At 44.4% G+C, this 23,218-nt stretch overlaps 2 protein-coding genes across 5 annotated transcripts in view; one reads left to right on the top strand and one right to left on the bottom strand.

Annotated features, from left to right (window-relative positions):
• Positions 1-20,076, bottom strand: part of LOC141131278 (protein FAM169B-like) — a 79,154-nt gene extending 59,078 nt beyond the window's left edge. For 2 of the 3 annotated variants that reach the window (XM_073618394.1, XM_073618392.1), the window contains exons 1-2: positions 19,995-20,076; positions 11,802-11,861 (exon numbers count right to left, since the gene is read on the bottom strand). In XM_073618394.1, the coding sequence (XP_073474495.1) occupies positions 11,802-11,814 (13 nt within the window). In that variant the 5' untranslated portion in view covers positions 11,815-11,861; positions 19,995-20,076. The remainder of the gene's footprint in view (positions 1-11,801; positions 11,862-19,994) is intronic. The other variant, XM_073618393.1, reaches the window with a different exon arrangement.
• PGPEP1L (pyroglutamyl-peptidase I like) overlaps positions 4,580-23,218 on the top strand; it is a 55,357-nt gene continuing 36,718 nt past the window's right edge. The window contains exon 1 of one of the 2 annotated variants that reach the window (XM_073618396.1): positions 4,580-4,751. The gene's annotated coding sequence lies outside the window, so the exon portion shown is untranslated. Of the gene's footprint in view, positions 4,752-20,179; positions 20,283-23,218 lie in introns of those variants that run through there. The other variant, XM_073618395.1, reaches the window with a different exon arrangement.

Here is a 23,218-nt window from a genome sequence, read left to right as displayed (position 1 = left end):
TGTCCTACCTGAGTATTGTTGCTGACCATGTCCATCCCCTTATGACTACAGTGTCCCCATCTTCTGATGGCTCCTTCCAGCAGGATAATGTACCATGTCACAAACCTCCAATCATCTCACCACTGGACAATGAGGTCCCTGTACTCCAATGGTCTCCACACTCACCACATCTCATCCAATAGAGCACCTTTGGGATGTGGTGGAAGGGGAGATTCGGCATCATGGATGTGCAGCTGACAAATCTGCAGCAACTGCGTGATGCTATCATGTCACTATGGAGCAAAATCTCTGAGGAACGTTTCAAACACCTTACTGAAAAAAGTATTCATACCCCTTTAAAATTTCCACATTTTTGCCATTTTGATACAAAAAAACGTAAATGTATTTTATTGGGATTTTATGTGATAGACCAACACATAATTGTGGAGTGGAAGGAAAATGATAAATGGTTTTCAAATAAATATGTCAAAAGTGTGGCGTGCAAAATCTAGTGGAACCAATTGAAGAATTAAGACAAAGGGGGGCCCAACGTGGTACTAGCAAGGGGCGCCTAATAAACTGGTTGTATGCAGGGTGGATTTGATTTAAATCCTAATTTTTAAAGAGCAACGGTCATCTCTGTCCCGCAGCGGCTCCTCCTCTGTCCCGCAGCGGCTCCTCCTCTGACCCGCAGCGGCTCCTCCTCTGACCCGCAGCGGCTCCTCCTCTGACCCGCAGCGGCTCCTCCTCTGACCCGCAGCGGCTCCTCCTCTGACCCGCTGTTGACTCACCGACAGTCCCATTCACTTTAATAGGACAAAGTATTTAAAATGGAAATACAGCGCTGTCTGAATGGCCCTTCTATTATAATATAAAAACAACAATTTAGGTCATGTTGCAGTTTAAATGTGAGATACACACAATAGGTAAAATGTCAAAGGAAAAAAAAACGCGCATTGTGAGACCATATAAATGATGATATTTATCCACCAATATTAAGTATCTCTATCAAATAAGGGACATATTTACTCCCAATCTATAGAAAGCTCTTACACCTAGAGTGAAATGATAAACAACTTGCACCACAATGTTGAAACCTGGATGCATTAAAAATCATCCAGGTCAAAAATTGTCACTTGAAAAATACCTTGTCAACACAGATTCTCTAAACGAATATAGCTGCTGATCGCGAAGTGTTCATATTTTATGAAATGTCTTTCCTTCGCTGATTGATTTGTGACTTAAAACAAGGAAACACCGTAGAAAAAGTGATTTGGGATAGAAAGGTTGGGATAGAAAGGCACGTGCCCCTGGGCGACGTCACCTTTGACGAAACGGCGTAGGGAGGAGCGGCGTGCTGACGTCACCATTACATCGTGTAGTCCCGGAAGCAACGGGCCGAACATCCGAAGAGCCGGCCGGCTCGAATGTTTTACTGACGCTATTTTTCGATTATCCTGTAAAGTGCAATCTTTCCAAATGATTGATAAAACGCATACAGTTCTACACTATGGTAGTTTTTCTTTTCAGTTTGGCCAACTGCTGATCGTGAGGCATTCAGGGACGATCTAAGAGGAGGAAAGGTGCCATCTGGTGGACAAACACAGAGACCTTGGCTGGGTTATAAGCCTAAAGTGGATGCGATCTCCTTAAAAAGAGATCTGTGCAGCTGGTAAGTGGCAGTTATTTTCCGGGGGGAGGAACCTTTCTATCCCAAATCACTTTTTCTACGGTGTTTCCTGGTTTTAAGTCACAAATCAATCAGTGAAGGAAAGACATTTCATAAAATATGAACACTTCGCGATCAGCAGCTATATTCGTATAGAGAATCTGTGTTGACAAGAATTTTTTTCAAGTGACAATTTTTGACCTGGATGATTTTTAATGCATCCAGGTTTCAACATTGTGATGCAAGTTGTTTATCATTTCACTCTAGGTGTAAGAGCTTTCTATAGATTGGGAGTAAATATGTCCCTTATTTGATAGAGATACTTAATATTGGTGGATAAATATCATCATTTATATGGTCTCACAATGCGCGTTTTTTTTTTGTTTGACGCTTTAATGGGACGGCTGGTGATGCGGCGGTGACACAACAAGGGGAGGGGCGTGGCGGCAGCAGGTGAGTGGATGTCCGCTAACAGGGCGCTGCCATGATCTGAAATGACAGGTGCTCTTTAAATGTAAGGACTTGTTCTTGCTGCAAGTTCGAGTCTTTAGTCCTCATGCACACGGACGTTTTTACAGCCGCTTTTTTGAGATTTTTTTGCAGCTTAAAAAGGCCTGTCTATGTTAGTCTATGGCTTCATGCCCACCTAGGCGTTTTTGAGCTGCAAGTGGCATAGGCGTTTTTAAGCTGTAAAAAAAAAAAAACCCAGGACCAGTGGGTTCTGAGAGACGTTTTTCAGCTGTAAAAACGCTCTAACGCTGAAAAACGCTCAAAAACGTCATTCACCAACGTTTTTTAGCGTTTTTGATCCATTGAAAAAAAAAAAAAAATTTGAAAAAAAAAACCGCTCAAAAACGCTAACGCGGAAAAACGCTCAAAAACGCTCATGCAAAAACGCTGAAAAAAGCTGAAAAATTTAAAAAAATCACTGCAAAGATACTGGCGTTTTCATAATGTTTTTTTAACAGCCTGTGCGCACGAGGGCTTAATATTCGAAAACAAAATGAAGGTTTCCTATTTTAGAATAATAAGCTGTCAGGTTAGTAAAACAGCGATATCAGAAATGATTCAATCATACAGTTTGTAGTGTACATAGATTTGCAAAACAATGGGATACAGGAATATTCCTGAGCTTTGTTTTATCTCATGGTTACTGTGAAATTGTGTGAATGCATCGATGCAGTGCATGTTATCTCAGCTTGCAGAGCTTCTATTCACTGAATGTAAATATTGCAGAATATACAGCCTCGCGCTACATAACTAAAGCTCCATTTCATGCTGAATAAACTAAATTATTAATGTATCTTAAATAGAAAACTATCTTTAGATAGATTTTTACTCCAAAAGCATTTTATTAAAATAAATTTGATTTAAAAAATAAAAAAAAATAAAAAAATCAGATTTTTTTGTTTTTTTTTAATAATCATTGATTTTTATCCACCCTGGTTGTATGGCATGTCTTTGTCAGCATTAATGTTGTTACTTTATGTTTATTTCACGGATAAAAACTTTTGGGATTAAAAAAAAAAAATGATGCTTTAACCACTTGCCGCCCGCCGCACACCAATATACGTCGGCACAATGGCAGCGGTGGGGAAATGGGCGTACCTGTACATCCCCTATAACTGGCGGGGCTAGCGGGCGCACGAGCGCACGCTGCGTACAGCGTGACTGTGCCCACGGGCCCGATGTCCACCGGTCTCCCGGCGATCGTGTCACGGAGCCGCAGAATGGGGAAGTGAAATGTAAACAAGGCATTTCCCCGTTCTGCCTAGTGACATGACAGAGATCTACTGCTCCCTGTCATTGGGAGCAGTGATCTCTGTCATGTTAGTGGTAGCCCACCCCCCCACCCCCCCCACAGTTAGAATCACTCCCCAGGACACACTTAACCCCTTGATCGCCCCCTAGTGTTTAACCCCTTCCCTGCCAGTGTCATTTACACAGTAATCAGTGCATTTTTATAGCACTGATCGCTGTATAAATGACAATGGTCCCAAAAGAGTGTCAAAAGTGTCCGATGTGTCCGCCATAATGTCGCAGCCACGATAAAAATCGCAGATCACCGCCATTACTAATAAAAAAAAAAAATAATAATAATGTCATAAAACTATCCCCTATTTTGTAGACGCTATAACTTTTGCGCAAACCAATCAATATACGCTTATTGCGATTTTTTTTTTTACCAAAAATATGTAGAAGAATACATATCCGCCTAAACCAGAGATATGCAATTAGTGGACTTCCAGATGTTGCAGAACTACAAGTCCCATGAGGCATAGCAGGACACTGACAGCCACAAGCATGGCACCCAGAGGCAGAGGCATGATGGTCTGCTAATTGCATATCCCTGGCCTAAACTGAGAAAAAAATTGTTTTATATGTTTTTTGGCGATATTTATTATAGCAAAAAGTAAAAAATATTGAGTTTTGTTTTTAAATTGTCGCTTTTTTTTGTTTATAGCGCAAAAGATAAAAACCGCAGAGGTGATCAAATAGCACCAAAAGAAAGCTCTATTTGTGGGGAAAAAAAAAAGGACGGCAATTTTGTTTGGGTGCAACGTCGCACGACCGCGCAATTGTCAGTTAAAGCGACGCAGTGCCGAATCGCAAAAAGTGCTCTGGTCAGGAAGGGGGGTAAAATCTTCCGGGGGGCTGAAGCGGTTAAAAAATGAAATCTGCTGACCCTTGTCTCGCTTACTTTATATCCAGAGCAGGTATGCTGTAGCTAAATAGGACGTGTGTTCATATATAGGATATCAGTATGTAGGGCACGGTATAACTGCATGAAGGATAAATTTAGATGCAGCGTCTTGTGAGTCAGGGGATTCCAGACATTACCCAGTCCATCTTATACAGTGGAGAACTGGTAAACAACCCTAACCCCTCCCCCCCTCCCATGCGTCTCATAGAGCGTTCCCTTGGAAATTGGAGTGCCTCATCTGGGTATCGGCTTCCTTCTATCTCTTTCAGCTGACACTTCCCTAAGGAATGTATTTACACAGAGAAACTGGATAAAAAAGCAGCAAAGCCAGTGTGAGAATAAAGTGCCGATACGTCCTAAAAAAAATCAGACGCCGGGGCCACTTATTTTTTTACTACAGTAAGTTATTTCATCTCCGTTGTCGCTGTTAAAAAAAAAAAAGGAAACACCGCGAGGTATTATAGAGGTCCGGTGATTGGGGTTTACCAAACCACGGATATCTCTACCCCTAATTCTGGGATCCGCGGCACCAGTAAGACGCGATTTGTAACGGTTTGTGGCACTCAATCAAATAAACGCCTCTTTGCATATCGTATAATTTTAGCACAGTAGCAGTGCATGACTTTACCGTGCGCTGCGTATGCAAGGGTAGGACCTCTTCCCCAAGGGTAAAATGTGGTTACTAGATGGAATGGATTGGCTCCTGACTTCTATAAACATTTCTTAGGCTTCCTTTAGTCATCATAGACAAGGATAATTAAATAACTAGTTTACTTGAAAAAATGTTTAGTCTTTTTATGGCTTGTAAGTTGATAATGCTATACTGGAAGTCTGAACCCCCCCCAACAGTCAAAGAGTGGATCGCTGCACCAAGTAACACACTGAGAATGGAAAAAAGTTATCTTATAGACCACCTTCCCACTCTATCCTCAACTCCCTAACCCCCATCTTCAGCCTCTCCCTCTCCTCCGGCACCTTTCCTTCCCCGCTCAAACATGCACTGGTTACCCCCATACTCAAAAAACCCTCACTAGACCCCACCTGTTTGAATAACTTAAGACCTATCTCCCTTCTCCTGTTTGCCTCCAAGCTCATCGAACGCCTTGTCCATGACCGAATAAGTCACTACCTCACAGACAACAACCTTCTTGACCCCCTACAGTCTGGCTTCCGCCTACAACATTCTACTGAAACTGCCCTACTAAAACTCACCAATGACCTACTAACTGCTAAAACCAATGGGCACTACTCCATACTCATACTCTTATGCCGCGTACACACGGTCGGACTTTTCGTCTACAAAAGTCCAACGGACGCCGACGGACTAAAGCTGGCTGGTAATCCGATCGTGTGTGGGCTTCTCCGGACTTTCAGCAGACTTTTTCAGCCTCAAATCCGACGGACTTTAGATTTGAAACATGCTTCAAATCTTTACGTCGTAACTACGACGGACCCCGAAATCCGCTCGTCTGTGTGCTAGTCCGACGGACAAAAACCCATGCTAGGGCAGCTATTGGCTACTGGCTATGAACTTCCTTATTTTAGTCCGGTGTACGTCATCACGTACGAATCCGTCGGACTTTTGTGTGGTCGTGTGTAGGCAAGTCCGTTCGTTAGAAAGTCTGCTGCAAGTCCGCCGAAAGTCCGCCGGAAGTCTGTCGGACAGGCTGTCGGACTTTTGTAGACGAAAAGTCCGACCGTGTGTACGCGGCATTAGACCTCTCTGCTACCTTTGACACAGTTGACCACCTGCTCCTCCTCAGCAAACACCACTCCCTTGGCCTCCATGATTCTGCTTTATCCTAGTTCTCCTCCTACCTATCTCAGCGCACTTTCAGTGTCACTTACAACTCCATCTCCTCCGCTCCTCTTCCTCTTTCTGTTGGGGTACCCCAAGGCTCCGTCCTTGGGCCTCTCCTATTCTCACTCTATTCCTCTTCCCTGGGCCAGTTGATGACCTCCCATGGCTTCCAATACCACCTCTATGCCGATGACACCCAAATCTATCTCTCCACTCCTCAACTCACCCCCACTATCTCCTCACAGATCTCAAACTTATGTATATACTATTAGAAGATATATACTGTATATACTATTAGAAGAGATATACTGTATATACTATTAGAAGAGATATACCGTATATACTATTAGAGGAGAGATATACTGTATATACTATTAGAGGAGATATACTGTATATACTATTAAAGGAGAGATACTGTATATACTATTAGAAGAGATATACTGTATATTAGAGGTCGCCCGATATGGGTTTTTCTCTGGCTGATGCTGATGCCGATATTTAGAAATCTCGGTGGCCGATGGCCGATATGTGATGCCGATTTTTTTGGGCCGATATATTAGGCCAATTTTTTTTTTTTTCCTTCATCTCATCAAATTTAACAGTTAGACCCCTTTCACACTGGGGCATTTTTCAGGCGCTTTTGGGCTAAAAATAGCGCCTGTAAAGTGCCTGTAAAACGGCTCCCCTGCAGTCTCAGTGTGAAAGCCCGAGTACTTTCACACTGAGGCGATGCGCTGGCAGGATGTTAAAAAAAGTCCTGCAAGCAGCATCTTTGGAGCGGTGTATACCACCACTCCTGCCCATTGAAATGAATGCGCACCGCTGCCAAAGCGCCTGCAAAGCGTTTCGGCAGCAGCGCTTCAGGGGCGCATTTAACACCTTCCTCGGGTACTAGCTGGGTTATAAGCTCCCCGCTAGCAGCCGAATAGCGCCGCTAAAATGACGGTAAAGTGCCGCTAAAACTAGCAGCGTTTTACCGTCAATGCATGCCCGCTGCAGTGTGAAAGCAACCTAAAGTGATACAGAAAATTTTTTTACATTTAAACATTTATTAAACAAACCTCCAATCAGTTCACTTGTATGTATAATTTAGATAAAAAAAAATATATAAAAAAAAAAACTATCTTAAAAATAAATACACAAAAACAGGTAATCAAAACTTTTGGACGAAAAAAATGGGCTAACTTTACTGCTTAGTTTTTTTTTTAAATTTATTAGTGTATTTTTTTTTTAAAAATTGCGTTTGAAAGACCGCTGCGCAAATACCGTGTGACATAAAATATTGCAACAACCGCTATTTTATTCCCTAGGGTCTCTGCTAAAAAAATATATATATATAATGTTTGGGGGTTCCAAGTGATTTTCTAGCAGAAAATACAGGATTTTTACTTGTAAGCAACAAATGTCAGAAAAGATTTAGTCTTTAAATGGTTAAACTGAGAGCTTCTACACACAGAGTTCAGCTCATTCAGAAGTGTAAACATTGTATCACTTCAGGTTCTTTTTATCAGATTTGGCTGCCCAGAGAGGGGAGAGAAGTGCTTCACAGAAGACTACAGGCAACTTGTATTGACTTCAGAAGTCATTTGCAAGTCGAGCTGAGTTATATCGGCCTTTTTTATCAGCACAATCGGCCGATTAAGAAAAAAACACCAAATATCGGCCGATATATCGGTCGACCTCTACTGTATATACTATGAGAGGAGAGATATACTGTATATACTATGAGAGGAGAGATATACTGTATATACTATTAGAGGAGATATATACTGTATATACTATTAGAGGAGATATACTGTATATACTATTAGAAGAGATATACTATGAGAGGAGAGATATACTGTATATACTATGAGAGGAGAGATATAATGTATATACTATGAGAGGAGAGATATACTGTATATACTATGAGAGGAGAGATATAATGTATATACTATGAGAGGAGAGATATACTGTATATACTATGAGAGGAGAGATATACTGTATATACTATGAGAGGAGAGATATACTGTATATACTATGAGAGGAGAGATATACTGTATATACTATTAGAAGAGATATACTGTATATACTATTAGAGGAGATATATACTGTATATACTATTAGAAGAGATATACTGTATATACTATTAGAGGAGATATATACTGTATATACTATTAGAAGAGATATACTGTATATACTATTAGAGGAGATATACTGTATATACTATTAGAAGAGATATACTGTATATACTATTAGAGGAGATATACTGTATATACTATTAGAGGAGATATATACTGTATATACTATTAGAGGAGATATACTGTATATACTATTAGAGGAGATATACTGTATATACTATTAGAGGAGATATATTCTGTATATACTATTAGAGGAGAGATATACTGTATATACTATTAGAGGAGATATATACTGTATATACTATTAGAGGAGATATACTGTATATACTATTAGAGGTTGAATCTGGTAAATATCATCAGACTCAGAGATCTTTTTTTTAAAGAAAAAAAAGTTAAACACTGTTTTGCAGATTTTCAAACAGAACTGTAATATATTATTATTATATTATTTGCTGGCCATACAAAAACAATGTCTTCCTGCAAACAAAAATGTCATTTTAGGAACGTTCGTTCGATTTTCAAATCGTTATTGGGGTCAAATCGACGTTCATTTTCAACCACAGTGATGGGAACATTTAGAAATAATGGAAAACTTCTTGGTGAAAGGAATTTTCAGACAGTTTATGTGGTTTTCGTTCAGAAATTACATTCATTTTAAAACAGAATGTTAAAAGCAAGTGAAAATTTCAAACAACATTCTTTCATTCAGCGAATGTACAAAGCTGTTTCGTCTGAATATCTCATCTGAAAATTGATCGGTGTGACCAGCACAAGGCTCAGTACACACCTAAGCAGTTTGCTTTTGATCTGTTTCTACACTGCTTTTTGCTCTGCGTTAAGTACAGTATAGAGCGCCCCAATGGCAAGGTATAGAAAACTTCTGCCTTTAGAACCACTCACTTCCTGCCCAGGACTACATGTCCCATGAGGCATTGCTCCTCACACATTCACAAGTTCTCAGGCACTTACTGTCATGTATGGATGGTGTACTGAGCTGTATGTGTGCTGCACTGTATTTCCTGATATGTAAACAAATAATGCATTCTGTATGCAGGCCAACTAATCGACTGGCTGATTAATCGATTCTGAAAATAGTAATCGATTCATTTCATAATCGATTAGGAAACAAATAGTGTAGCGCTTATGAAAAACGTGACTTAAAACGTGTATCAAACAGAGGGTACTGAACCCAAACGAATCAACACTGAAGATTAAAGAGACATGTACAAAAAATATTAAACACTATAACTAGTGATGAATGTCCAAGTGAAAAATGTTCAGAGTGGTTCAAAGTTCCATGTGAAATAAAAATATATTCACAACTCCATGTGAATGTCCCAACAGTGAACAGGATATATAACTAAAGTGAGAAGTACCACCACCGATAACTGGGAGGCTTACCGGAGCGTTTGAACCCACAAGAACATATGTTCTGTGAGTCAAACGGGCTTGTGTTGTGTAAACAACCAATGGGAATGAACACTGGAGTCCTCAGATGGTTGGACCAGGAACGCCCGGCTATCCTCAAGGTGGTAGATAACTATGTAGGTGTAACTCATGAGGGACGGCGATCAGATATCCATAGATGCAGTAGATGGAATTAAAGGGGGGAAAACAAAAAAGGGCCACATAGCGTAATTCGGTTTGGGTACACAATAAATTTAATGAAGTTAGAAAACTTACATTTAGCGGGTTAAAATCAGCGCTTTTTTAAAAACAAATGGCGGCAGTGGAGTCCTTTCCGACGCGTTTCGTCTGCAAGGGCATCATCAGACGATGTACCCAAACGAATTTCTTATCATTTTCTTCACACAAATAGAGCTTTCTTTTGGTGGTATTCAATCACTGCTGAGTTTTTTTTATTTTTTACAAAAAAAAGACCAAAAAATTTGAAAAAAAAAAATGTTTTTTACTTTTTTTTCCTGTCAGTAAATTTTGTAACTAAGTAATTTTTCACCTTCACTGATGTGCGCTGATGAGGCGGCACTGATGGTCACCGATAGGATGAACTGGTGGGCATTGATGAGGAGTCACTTATGGGCACTGATGAGGTGGCACTGATGAGGAGGCAATAATATGCCGCACTTATGGGCACTGGTATGTGGCACTGATGAGCACTGATAGGCGGTACTGATGGGCACTGTTGGGTGGCACTGATGGGCACTAATAGGCGGCACTGGTGGGCACTGATAGGCTGCACTGGCGGGCACTGATAGGCAGCACTGGTGGGCACTGATAGGCGTCATGGATAGGGGGTACAGATGGGCACTGATGGGCGACACTGATGGGCATTGATCGACAGCAGTGATGGGCAGCACTGATAGGTAGCACTGATTGCCAGCACTGACTGGCATCGCTAATGGCCACTGATTGGTGGCACTTGTGGGCAGTGGTGGGCACTGATTGTTGCCACTGGTGGGCACTATATGCTGGCATTGGTGGGCACTGTTTTGTGACACTTTATTTATTGTAATCAGTGCCCTGATTACATCCCTAAATGTCCCCCTGTGAGGAGATGCCGCTGATCAGCTCTCCTCTCCTCACACTCTGTCAGTGTGAGGTGAGGAGAGCCGATTACCGGCATCTCCTTGTTTACATGTGACCAGCTGTGATTGGACACAGCCGATCACATGGTTAAAGAGCCGCGAATGCGGCTCTTTACAGAGATCGAGGTCGCGCCGTGTCCTAGCAACACGGCGCTGCCGCAATTGCCAAGCTGCACGCCCCCGCGGGGGCGCGAGAGCGGCCGTTCTGGGACACATTCATATGGCGTCATCCCAGAACGAGGGCTGCCCTGTCCTGCCATCATTTGACGGTGGGCAGGCATCAAGCAGTTAAAGAGAACCTGTCACCAAAAAAAAAGTTGAGTTAACAAAAAAAAAAAAAAAAATTTATCCCCTTGGAGCTGGTGGTTTAGAATGCTGGGAGGTCATATGACCGCCGTGATTGGCTGTCACAGCGGAAAGCTCCCGATCGCAAGCAGCGATCAGGAGCTTTCTGTTAGCTACCAGTATTTTGTGCCGGGAGCGAACTCTCGGCACAGGTCTATTTGCACTATTGCATGCAAAAATTGCATTTCTGAGTGAGGACAGGAGAGCGGTGATGTGGAGCGGGCGGAGGGACATGATGTCATCTCTGCTCGCCAGCCTGCTTCTCTCATCTGCCCGTCCGTTTCACTGATCCACCCGGGTCACTCATGCCATCCGCCCCCCTCCCCCACACCCACGGCCCGGCTGCAGAGAGGCCATGGCCCGGTGGTTGGGGACCCCTGCTCTAGGTTGTCTGATTTCAGAAAATACATAATGTTTTGTGGGGTTTTATGTAATCTTCAGGCCTAAAATTATTTTTTAAAGCATGTGTGCAAGAAAAAAAAATGCAAAAACGGCTCTGGCAGCGAAAGGGTTAAAGAGAACCTGTCGCCAGACAGCTCATCCTATTAGATATGTGCTTTAAATGTATTTAATGCATGTTATTTACCGGCTCATTCTGAAAGTGAAATGATTGATAAACAATGTCATCTGAACGTACCGGCAAGCTTCATTGTTACGGTGACTGTGGATTAAATGCTGCCAATGGTCTTCAGAACACCTGGTGAAATAAAAAAAAAAAAAAAAAAAAAAAAAAAGGTTTAGGTTTAAGGTTTAGATCTATACTGATCTACAAGAAGATTTACATATTATGCAGAGCGTAGGCTTCCATAATAATTGCATTGTAAGGCTTCTTACCTGTTAAACTTGAAGGCTAACTACTTGCAGACCGCAATACGTATATACACTAGATTGTCAAAAGTATTGGGACGCCTGCCTTTACACGCACATGAACTTTAATGGCCTCCCAGTCTTAGTCCGTAGGGTTCAATATTGAGTTGGCCCACCCTTTGCAGCTATAACAGCTTCAACTCTTCTGGGAAGGCCGTCCACAAGGTTTAGGAGTGTGTCTATGGGGATGTTTGACCATTCTTCCAGAAGAGCATTTGTGAGGTCAGGCACTGATGTTGGACGAGAAGTTGGACGCTCTAATTCATCCGAAAGGTGTTCTATCGGGTTGAGGTCAGGACTCTGTACAGGCCAGTCAAGTTCCTCCACCCCAAACTCGCTCATCCATGTGTTTATGGACCTTGCTTTGTGCACTGGTCCAAATCATTTGGTGGAGGGGGGATTATGGTGTGGGGTTGTTTTTCAGGGGTTGGGCTTGGCCCCCTTAGTTCCAGTGAAGGGAACTCTTAAGGTGTCAGCATACCAAGACATTTTGGAAAATTTCATTCTCCCAACTTTGTGGGAACAGTTTGGGGATGGCCCCTTCCTGCTCCAACATGACTGCGCACCAGTGTACAAAGCAAGGTCCATAAAGACATGGATGAGCGAGTTTGGGGTGGAGGAACTTGACTGGCCTGCACAGAGTCCTGACCTCATCCCGACCTTTGGGATGAATTATTAGATTGTAGACTGCGAGGCAGGCCTTCTTGTCCACATCAGTTCCTGACCTCACAAATGTGCTTCTGGAAGAATGGTGAAACATTCCCATAGACACACTCCTAAACCTTGTGGACAGCCTTCCTAGAAGAGTTGAAGCTGCTATAGCTGCAAAGGGTGGGCCAACTCAATATTGAACCTAACGGACTAAGACTGGGATGCCATTAAAGTTTATGTGCGTGTAAAGGCCGGTGTCACAATACTTTTGACAATATAGTGTATATACTACAGTATCTCACGAAAGTGAGTACACCCCTCACATTTTTGTAAATATTTTATTCTATCTTTTCATGTGACACCACTGAAGAAATGACACTTTGCTACAATGTAAAGTAGTGAGTGTACAGCTTGTATAACAGTGTAAATTTGTTGTCCCCTCAAAATAACTCAACACACAGCCCTTAATGTCTAAACAGCTGGCAATAAAAGTGAGTACACCCCTAAGTGAAAATGTCCAAATTGGATCCAATTAGCCTTTTTCCCTCCCCGATGTCATGTGACTCGTTAGTGTTACAAGGTCTCAGGTGTGAATGGGGAGCAGGTGTGTTAAATTTGGTGTTATCGCTCTCACTCTCTCATACTGGTCACTGGAAGTTCAACATGGCACCCCATGGCAAAGAACTCTCTGAGGATCTGAAAGAAAGAATTGTTGCTCTACATAAAAATGGCCTAGGCTATGAGAAGATTGCCAAGTCCCTGAAACTGAGCTGCAGCACGGTGGCCAAGACCATACAGCGGTTTAACAGGACAGGTTCCATTCAGAACAGGCCTCGCCATAGTCGACCAAAGAAGATGAGTGCACGTGCTCAGTGCCATATCCAGAGATTGTGTTTGGGAAATAGACGTATGAGTGTTGCCAGCATTGCTGCAGAGGTTGAAGGGGTGGGGGGTCAGCCTGTCAGTGCTCAGACCATACGCCGTACACTGCATCAAATTGGTCTGCATGGCTGTCCTCCCAGAAGGAAGCCTCTTCTAAAGATGATGCACAAGAAAGCCCGCAAACAGTTTGCTAAAGACAAGCAGACTAAGGACATGGATTACTGGAACCATGTCCTGTGGTCTGATGAGACCAAGATAAAGGTATTTGGTTCAAATGGTGACAAACGTGTGTGGGGGCAACCAGGTGAGGAGGACAAAGACAAGTGTGTCTTGTCTACAGTCAAGCATGGTGGTGGGAGTGTTATGGTCTGGGGCTGCATGAATGCTGCCAGCACTGGGGAGCTACAGTTCATTGAGGGAACCATGAATGCCAACATGTACTGTGACAGACTGAAGTAGAGCATGATCCCCTCCCTTCAGAGACTGGGCCACAGGGCAGTATTCCAACATAATGACCCCAAACACACCTCCAAGATGACCACTGCTTTGCTAAAGAAGCTGAGGGTAAAGGTGATGGACTGGCCAAGCATGTCTCCAGACCTAAACCCTATTGATCATCTGTGGGACATCCTCAAATGGGAGGTGGAGGAGCGCAAGGTCTCTAACACCCACCAGCTCCGTGATGTCATCATGGAGGAGGGGAAGAGGACTCCAGTGGCAACCTGTGAAGCTCTGGTGACCTCCATGCCCAAGAGGGTTAAGGCCGTGCTGGAAAATAACGGTGGCCACACAAAATATTGACACTTTGGGCCCAATTTGGACATTTTCACTTAGGGGTGTACTCACTTTTGTTGCCAGTGGTTTAGACATTAATGTCTGTGTGTTGAGTTATTTTGAGAGGACAGCAAATTTACACTGTTATACAAGCTGTACACTCACTACTTTACATTGTAGCAAAGTGTCATTTCTTCAGTGTTGTCACATGAAAAGATAGAATAAAATATTTACAAAAATGTGAGGGGTGTACTCACTTTTGTGAGATACTGTATACTGGAATTTTTTTATGTTTATTTTTTTTACTAGTAATGGCGGCGATTAGCAACTTATAGCGGGACTGCGACATTGCGGCAGACGATCGGACACTAACTGACACTTTTTGGGAACTAGCGACACCAATATTGTGATCAGTGCTAAAAATATGCACTGTCACTGTACTAATGGGAAGGGCTGGGAAGGGGTTCAACATCAGGGGAGATGAAAGGGTTAACTGTGTGCCCAGCCAGTGTTTTTGTGTACACAGTGCGGTGAAGGTATGGATTTTATGAAGGTGAAGGTATGGATTTTATTCCCTACTTTGCGGGGAAAGAAAATCCAAAACGTTCCCCGCTGACAGGACAGAGCTCTGCTTTGTTTACATAGGCAGAGCTCCGTCTTGTGTGTCTTCCCGACGATCGGTGGGTGCCGGCGGCCATCCATTGGCCGGCACCCACCGATTGAACACAGAATCCATCCCTTCCTCAATGTCAGAACGGCGATGTGCCTTGTTTACATAGGGCAGATCCCCGCTCTGTGGTGTTTACCGACGATCGGCGGGTGTAACGACAACCCGAGTATGAAAGGGGTTAAAGCCGTTTAGGACATTCCACAAAGGCAGCTACCGAACACTTCAATCAGCCGAACAAGGAACCCATACGAATAATTCTTCCCCCCCAAGTACGAGACGAGGCTCTGTATTGAGGGTCAAACAGGAATGAATCTTTATTTTGAGATCACACACAAATATATACAGCAGGATGAGAATACAACCTGTAACCAGAAACCTAATTAACATGAGCTCATTATCTAATCCTTTAGACAGCCTAGGTGACCTTTAGGACAGACTTCACGTCTCCTAGCTCACCGACGATACATTACACATTATCACACATCTAAACACAGAACTCATTCATACAATTGCAGAGTTAATTAGCACAATGGTACGTCCATTTGAATTTCCCGCCGTGCTGTTGCGTGCGCGCCGGCGGCCGGGAGCTCTGTGAGTCGGGTCCCGCGGACTCGAACGCCGCGGGGATACCCGCGATCGCCTCACGGAGAGATGCTGATGTAAACAGCATCTCCCTGTTCTGCCTAGTGACAGTGTCACTGATCTCTGCCCCCTGTCATCGGGAGTAGAGATCAGTGACGTGTCACAGCTAGCCCATCCCTCCTACAGTTATTAATCACTCCCTAGTACTGACTTAACCCCTCCCCGCCCCCTAGTGGTTAACCCCTTCACTGCCAGTGTCATTTACACAGGAATCAGTGCATTTTTATAGCACCGATCGCTGTATAAATGACAATGGTCCCAAAAAAGTGTCAAAAATGTCCGATGTGCCCGCCATAATGTCGCAGTCACAATAAAAATCGCAGATCGCCGCCATTACTAGTAAAAAAAAAAAAAAATTATTAATAAAAATGCCATAAAACTATCCCCTATTTTGTAAACGCTATAACTTTTGCGCAAACTAATCAATAAACGCTTATTGCGATTTTATTTACCAAAAATATGTAGAAGAATACGATCGGACTAAACTGAGGGAAAAAAGGTTTTTTTTTTATATATTTTTGGGGGATATTTATTATAGCAAAATGTAAAAAATAATGTATTTTTTTCAAAATTGTCGCTCTTATTTTGTTTATAGCGCAAAAAAAAATAAAAACCGCAGAGATGATCAAATACCAACCAAAAGAAAGCTCTATTTGTGGGGGAAAAAAAGGACCTCAATTTTGTTTGAGAGCCACGTCGCACGACCGCGCAGTTGTCAGTTAAAGCGACGCAGTGGCGAATCGCAAAAAGTGCTCTGGTCAGGGAGGGGCTGAAGCAGTTAAACCCTATGGGACTCTTCACACCGCAGGTGCTGCACGTTTTAGAAAAGTCCTGCGTGCGGAGCGGTTCACACCAATGCAAGCATTTGAATTGCATTTCTGTGCGATTCACATGCGGCTTTGCTGCAGTGCGATTTCAGCCCATTCATTGTGAACAGGCTGGAATTGTACCAAACGTAGTGCACGCCCTACTTTTTAAAAAAAAGACACACTTGTACCGTGCAATCCGGTGCCAGCAGACGCAGTGCGTTAGCAACCTGTATTTGGGGTGTGGTTAGCTTTTTTTTTTTTATTGACGCCTGCTGCACATCGCAAATTAGGGATGCGCCGCAATTTCGTCCCGAAAATGGCCTTTTCGGCAATTTGCCGCAACGAGAAATCGCGCCGATGACGGTGCCGAAAATGGGGCGGAGGACTCGCTCCTGGTGCTGCCCGGTAGGGGGGGGGTCGTTCTGGAGTGTCCCCGTCCAGCCCCAGTCCAGTCCTCTCCTCCCCTCTCGACGAGGCGTCTGAAAGCAAAACAGTGCTCTATGGAGGAGAGTTGTCAGCGCACCGCGTTAAGGAGCAGCTTGTCGGTATGATCAGCGGGAGGAGCATTATCAAGTACGAGACAAGGCTCTGTATTGAGGGTCAAACAGGAGTGAATCTTTATTTTGAGATCTCACACAAATATATACAGCAGGATGAGAATACAAGCTGTAACCAGAAACCTGATTAACATGAGCTCATTATCTAATCCTTTAGACAGCCTAGGTGACTTTTAGGACAGACTTCACGTCTCCTAGCTCACCGACTATACAATACACATTATCACACATCTCAATGATTCTTCACAGCAGAAGCTGATCTGCGGGTTCCCGGGCACTCGGCGTCCTCCGGCACCCCGCCGATCGTCGATAAACAACACAGAGCGGGGATCTGCCCTATGTAAACAAGGCAGATCGCCGTTCTGACATTGGGGAAGGGGTGGATCCTGTGTATAATAAAAATCCATCCCATCCCTTAGTGAAAGCACCTCACTGTGTAAACAAAAACACTGGCTAGGCACACAGTTAACCCCTCGATCGCCCTGGATGTTTAACCCCTTCCCAGCCAGTGTCATTAGTACAGTGACAAGGGGGGGGGGGGTGCCCCAGCTGTGCTGTGATTATACACAGCAGACGCCGATCACTGGGGAGACTCAGGACAGAGCCCTGCCTATGTAAACAAGGCAGAGCTCCGTCCTGTCAGCGGGGAAGTTATGGATTTTCTTTCCCTACAAAGCAGGGGGGGGGAATCCATCCCTTCCCTTAGTAAAAGCACCTCACTGTGTACACAAAAACACTGGCTAGGCACACACTTAAAGTGACTGTAAAGATTTTTTTTTTTTAAATAACAAACATATTATACTTTCCACCTCTGTCCAAGGGCTTTGCACAGAGCGGCCCCCGATCCTCCTCTTCTGGGGTCCCCCGGGGGGCGCTCCCGACTCCTCCTCTGCATCGAGTGCCCCCCCCCCATGGAGAGCCTCATTTCAAGGGGGCACTCGTGCGGGGGGCGCGCTCCCGAGTCCTGCTGCTACGTCCATTTACACAGGCAGCAGGACTCCCCCCCGTCACTGGATTTGATTGACAGCTAATGGCTCCCGCTGCTATTAATCTGTCCAATGAGGACCCGAGACAGCGGCTGGAGCTGCTGCTGGGCTCGCTGGAACGATCGGCTCAGGTAAGAAAAAGGGGGGCTCTGCGGGGGGGGGGGGGGGGGGCAGCTGCAGCACAGAAGGTTTTTCACCTTAAAGGGGTTGTTAACCCTCGAGGTTTGCATTCTATACATTAGGGTGAAAAACCTCCTGTGATGCATCTCAACCCCCCCCCCCCCCAGAGCCCCCCCCCCTTCTTTTACTTACCTGAACCCGATCTTTCCAGCGACGGGGACGATCACACCAGCTCCAGACGCTGTCTCGGGTCCTGATTGGACAGATTGATAGCAGCGCAGCCATTGGCTCCTGCTTCTGTCAATCAAATCCAGTGACGCGCGGGGGGGGGGGGGGGCCAAGTCCTGCTGTCTGTGTCAATGGACGCAGCGGCAGGACTCGGGTGCGCGCGCACACAACTACCGTCCATGGAATGCGGCTCTTCAACGGGGGGGGGGGGGCACTCGAGAAGAGGAGGAGCCAGGCGCGCTGCCGAGGGGAACCCCAGAAGAGGAGGATCGGGGCCACTCTGTGCAAAACCAACCGCACATAGGAAGTACAGACGTGTTTTTTTTTTAACTGAACCTTTACATATCCTTTAATGCATAGATTACATTAAGGTGAAAATATCCCCCCCCCCCCAGGGGTTTACAACTCCTTTAACCCTTTGATCACCTTAGATGTTTAACCCCTTCCCAGCCAGTTGTCATTAGTACAGTGACAGTGCCAATTTTTAGCACTGATCACTGTATTAGCGTCGCTGGTTCCCGCAAAGTGTCAGATTGGCCGCCGCAACATCGCAGTCCCGCTATAAGTCGCTGATCGCCGCCATTACTAGTAAAAAAATTACATCAAGCCCACAGTTTGTAGACGCTATAGATTTTGCGTAAACCAATCAATATACGCTTATTGAGATTTTTTTTTTTACCAATATGTAGCAGAATACATATGGGCCTAATTTTCTTTTTTTCAATTTTATTGCATATGTTTTATATCAGAAAGTAAAAAAAAAAAATATTTTTTTTTTTTCAAAATTGTTTTTTTTTTTTTTTGTTTATGGCACAAAAAACTAAAACTGCACAAGTGATCAAATACCACCAAAAAAGAAATCTCTATTTAGGGGGGTAAAAAAACAAATTGTATTTGGGCGCAGTGTCACATGACCGCGCAATTGTCAGTTATGGTGACGCGGTGCCGTATCGCAAAACATGGCCTGGTCATAAAGGGGGGGGGGGGTAAATCTTCCTGAGGTGGTTAAGCCTTGGCATGTTGGGTATCTATTTATTCGGCGTAGCCTCGTCTTTTATAATTTAACATAAAATTGTGTAATTTGTGCCCTAATAATACATTTAGTGTGTCTTTTACTGAAATTTTGCATTTCATGAACTGCAAAAATATTGCGACATTAAAAAAAAAAAAAAAATGGGAAGGATCGCCATGTTGTTCTCCAGGGATCTGCTTTCAGATTATAAATATATATCTATAGATACAGATCTATAGATATATATCTATAGATAGATAGATCTATTTATAGATATATATATAAAAATACTTGGAGGGGTTTTGCTAATCTTCAGGCCTAAAATGTGCATTGTGTATGTGATACCGGCTCCGGCAGGCTTACAGTGAAGTGAAATGGTGTGAAGGATCCTTGTAGGGGTCCCATGTCAGGGAAGGAGGGGGACACAGGACAGGGGGACCATAGGGACACAGCCTGAGCCGCGCATGCGCCGTGTACACCCGGGACCTACAGCCAGCTCAGGCGTCACTCATTCACCTGTTGTGGAACTACAAGTCCCGGGTCACACGGGGCCGCCTGACTCTGAGGCACACACACACAAACAGGAAGAAGTGCCACCCGGACACCAATATCAGAACTCCTCTGTCAGATACCTCGATGTACCTGGGGAACCTCGCCATAGGTATCGCCACTTCCGGGGGGGGCGGAGTCTACTGCGTGCTGTGACCTCGGACTGGCCCAACCTCGCACAGCCCCGCCCCGCAGCCTGGCTGAACGTAAGCCCCGAACTGCTATTGGCTGCCGCGAATCCCCAGAGAGGTTGTGTGTTCCCGCCCTCTTCTGAGGGGAGGGGCTGTGTCAGTTCTTGGGGCACCTGCTCAGAGGTCACTGCACACCTCCTAATATTTTGTGATGGGAATGAGGGACACCTACTACCAAATGTATGTAAGCATAGGACACACCCCTTGTCACGCCCCCTTAAATGAAAATTAACCGTAAAAAGAAAAGGTTAATTAAATCCACAGGGACTTTTTTTTACCACTACTATTCCTTTATATTGGCTTTTAAAATTTACAAATGCAGCAATTTATAATTTGTATGAAAGGTTTAGCACTGGAAACACTTTTTGATAGATAAAAAGTACATTTTATATACAACTATATAGATCAGACCAAAATGAGGGACAAATAAGGAGGAATGAGGGACAGAGGGACTTTGCTCCAAATCAGGGACAGTTGGGAGCTATGTCACTGACCCCTGAACTCTACATGACTTACTGCTGACCCCTGAACTCTGTGTCACTACTGACCTTTGACCTCTGCGTCATCTTCTACTGACCCCTGAACTCTAGGTCACTTACTACTGACTTCTGAACTTTATGTCACTGCTGACCCCGAGTCATTACTGACCCCTGAACTCTACGTCATTTATTCCTGACCCCTGAACTCTACGTCATTTATTCCTGACCCCTGAACTCTACGTCATTTATTCCTGACCCCTGAACTCTATCACTACTGACCCCTAAACTCTACGTCATCTACTACTGGACTCTGAAATCTACATCACTTACTAATGACCCTTGACCTCTGTGTCCCTACTGACCTATGAGTCTTTCCTGAACTCTGTGCCACTTACAACTGAACTTCATCGCTACTGACCTCTGCACTCTGTCACATATTACTGACCCCTGAACTCTACATTACTTACTACTGACTTCTGAGTCACTAATGACCCCTGAATCACTATGTCAGTGTCTGCTCCAGGTTATGCAAATACCCAACCACTGTCAGAAATCTGCGTCACTTACCCCTGAACTCTGTGTCACTTACTGCTGACCCCTGAACTCAATATCACTTACTAATGACCCCTGAACTCTATATCACTTACTAATGACCCCTGAACTCTATGTCACTTACTAATGACCCCTGAACTCTATATCACTTACTAATGACCCCTGAACTCTATATCACTTACTAATGACCCCTGAACTCTATATCACTTATTAATGACCCCTGAACTCTATATCACTTACTAATGACCCCTGAACTCTACATCACTTACTGCTGACCCCTGAACTCTACGTCACTTACTGCTGACCCCTGAACTCTACGTCACTTACTGCTGACCCCTGAACTCTACGTCACTTACTGCTGACCCCTGAACTCTACGTCACTTACTGCTGACCCCTGAACTCTACGTCACTTACTGCTGACCCCTGAACTCTACATCACTTCCTCCTGACCCCTGAACTCTATATCACTTACTAATGACCCCTGAACTCTATATCACTTACTAATGACCCCTGAACTCTATATCACTTACTAATGACCCCTGAACTCTATATCACTTACTAATGACCCCTGAACTCTATGTCACTTACTAATGACCCCTGAACTCTATGTCACTTACTAATGACCCCCTGAACTTTCCATCACTTACTACTAACCCCTGTGTCACTTACTACTCCGAGTCACTTACTAGTGAAGGCTTTATATTGTCACAGTGCTTTTTTAGTCTTGTAGCGGGAGGAAATATACCTACAAATCATACAATGGCCGATGTGTCGCCCCGCTCCTATTCAGCACTGCCTTCCTGTGTGACAGAATTGATAAATACGCCCTCTAGACTTTCCAACTTTTCAAAGTGAATAAGAAACCTGTTGCTGCACGCTTTCCACAACTTTATGTCAGAGGTGACTGTGAGGAACGCGGGTGTCAGATCCCCGCCCTCCTCGCTAACTCGGGACGAAGGACCGGCCAACCTCACACCACGCTGTCACTTATGTAACGATGCCACTCTCAGCGGCGCCCAGCACAAAGATTTTCCAGATTTACCACAATCTAGGTGCCAGCAGCCTGAGAGCGATTGTCACTGGGCTAATTACGCGATTAAAGCGGAGTCCCACACAAAAATGGAACTTCCACTTTTCCGGTTCCTCCCCCCCTCCAGTGTCACATTTGGCACCTTTCAGGGGGGAGCAAATAGCTGTCTAATACAGGTATTTTGCTCCTACTTCCAGGCATAAATACCCGAGCCACCCGTGGGTATCTATGCCACTTCCCGCCCCCACCCCGCTGTATTCTGGGCACAAGGCTTCACTGTGGGAGGGACAGATCGGCTTCGGGTGCCGACATTGCGGACGCCCTGGACAGATAAGCGTCCATATTTTAAAAGTCAGCAGCTGCAGTATTTGTAGCTGCTGACTTTACAAAAAAAAAAACGGCGGAACTCCGCTTTAACCCTTTAACTGCCACCACTGACGTTTGTTTAGGAAGGGTCAGGACTTCCATCAATTTAGCAATAGCAATTATGATTTCAGAATAAGCGTCTGCAGCACACACTGTCACCATAGACAGGTCTGCTCAGAGGCCTTACTCTAAAACAGTAGAGCTCTTCAAGAGGCAGGTATTACTTTGGAAGTTATGCTGAAATTTCATACTTATTCCACTCTTTATGCTTTATGTGCACTAAGATATTTACGACCGGTGTCTGCTGGTTCTCTGAATTGAGAGGGTGACAGATTTACGATAGGCCTGGACATCCTGCCAAGCCAACATGAGCTGCTTTTTCAGACCTAGCCTGGTCCTGCTTTCTCTATGTTGAGATAACAGCTCTTTTGAAGTATAAAGCCCAGGGCTTTTTTTTCTCAGAGATTAGGTGCAGGAACCCCCCCCTTTCTGAGCCACCCCTTTTCTCCACCCCTACCCACCTCCGAGTACCGTTCCTTGGTTCCATCCCCTACCCACCTCCGAGTACCGTCCCTTGGTTCCATCCCCTACCCACCTCCGAGTACCGTTTCTTGGTTCCATCCCCTACCCACCTCCGAGCACCGTTCCTTGGTTCCATCCCCTACCCACCTCCGAGCACCGTTCCTTGG

The sequence above is a fragment of the Aquarana catesbeiana genome, linkage group LG03 (genome assembly GCF_042186555.1).
Source record: "Aquarana catesbeiana isolate 2022-GZ linkage group LG03, ASM4218655v1, whole genome shotgun sequence".
Lineage (NCBI taxonomy): Eukaryota > Metazoa > Chordata > Amphibia > Anura > Ranidae > Aquarana > Aquarana catesbeiana.
This window is presented reverse-complemented; position numbering and strand designations above follow the sequence as displayed.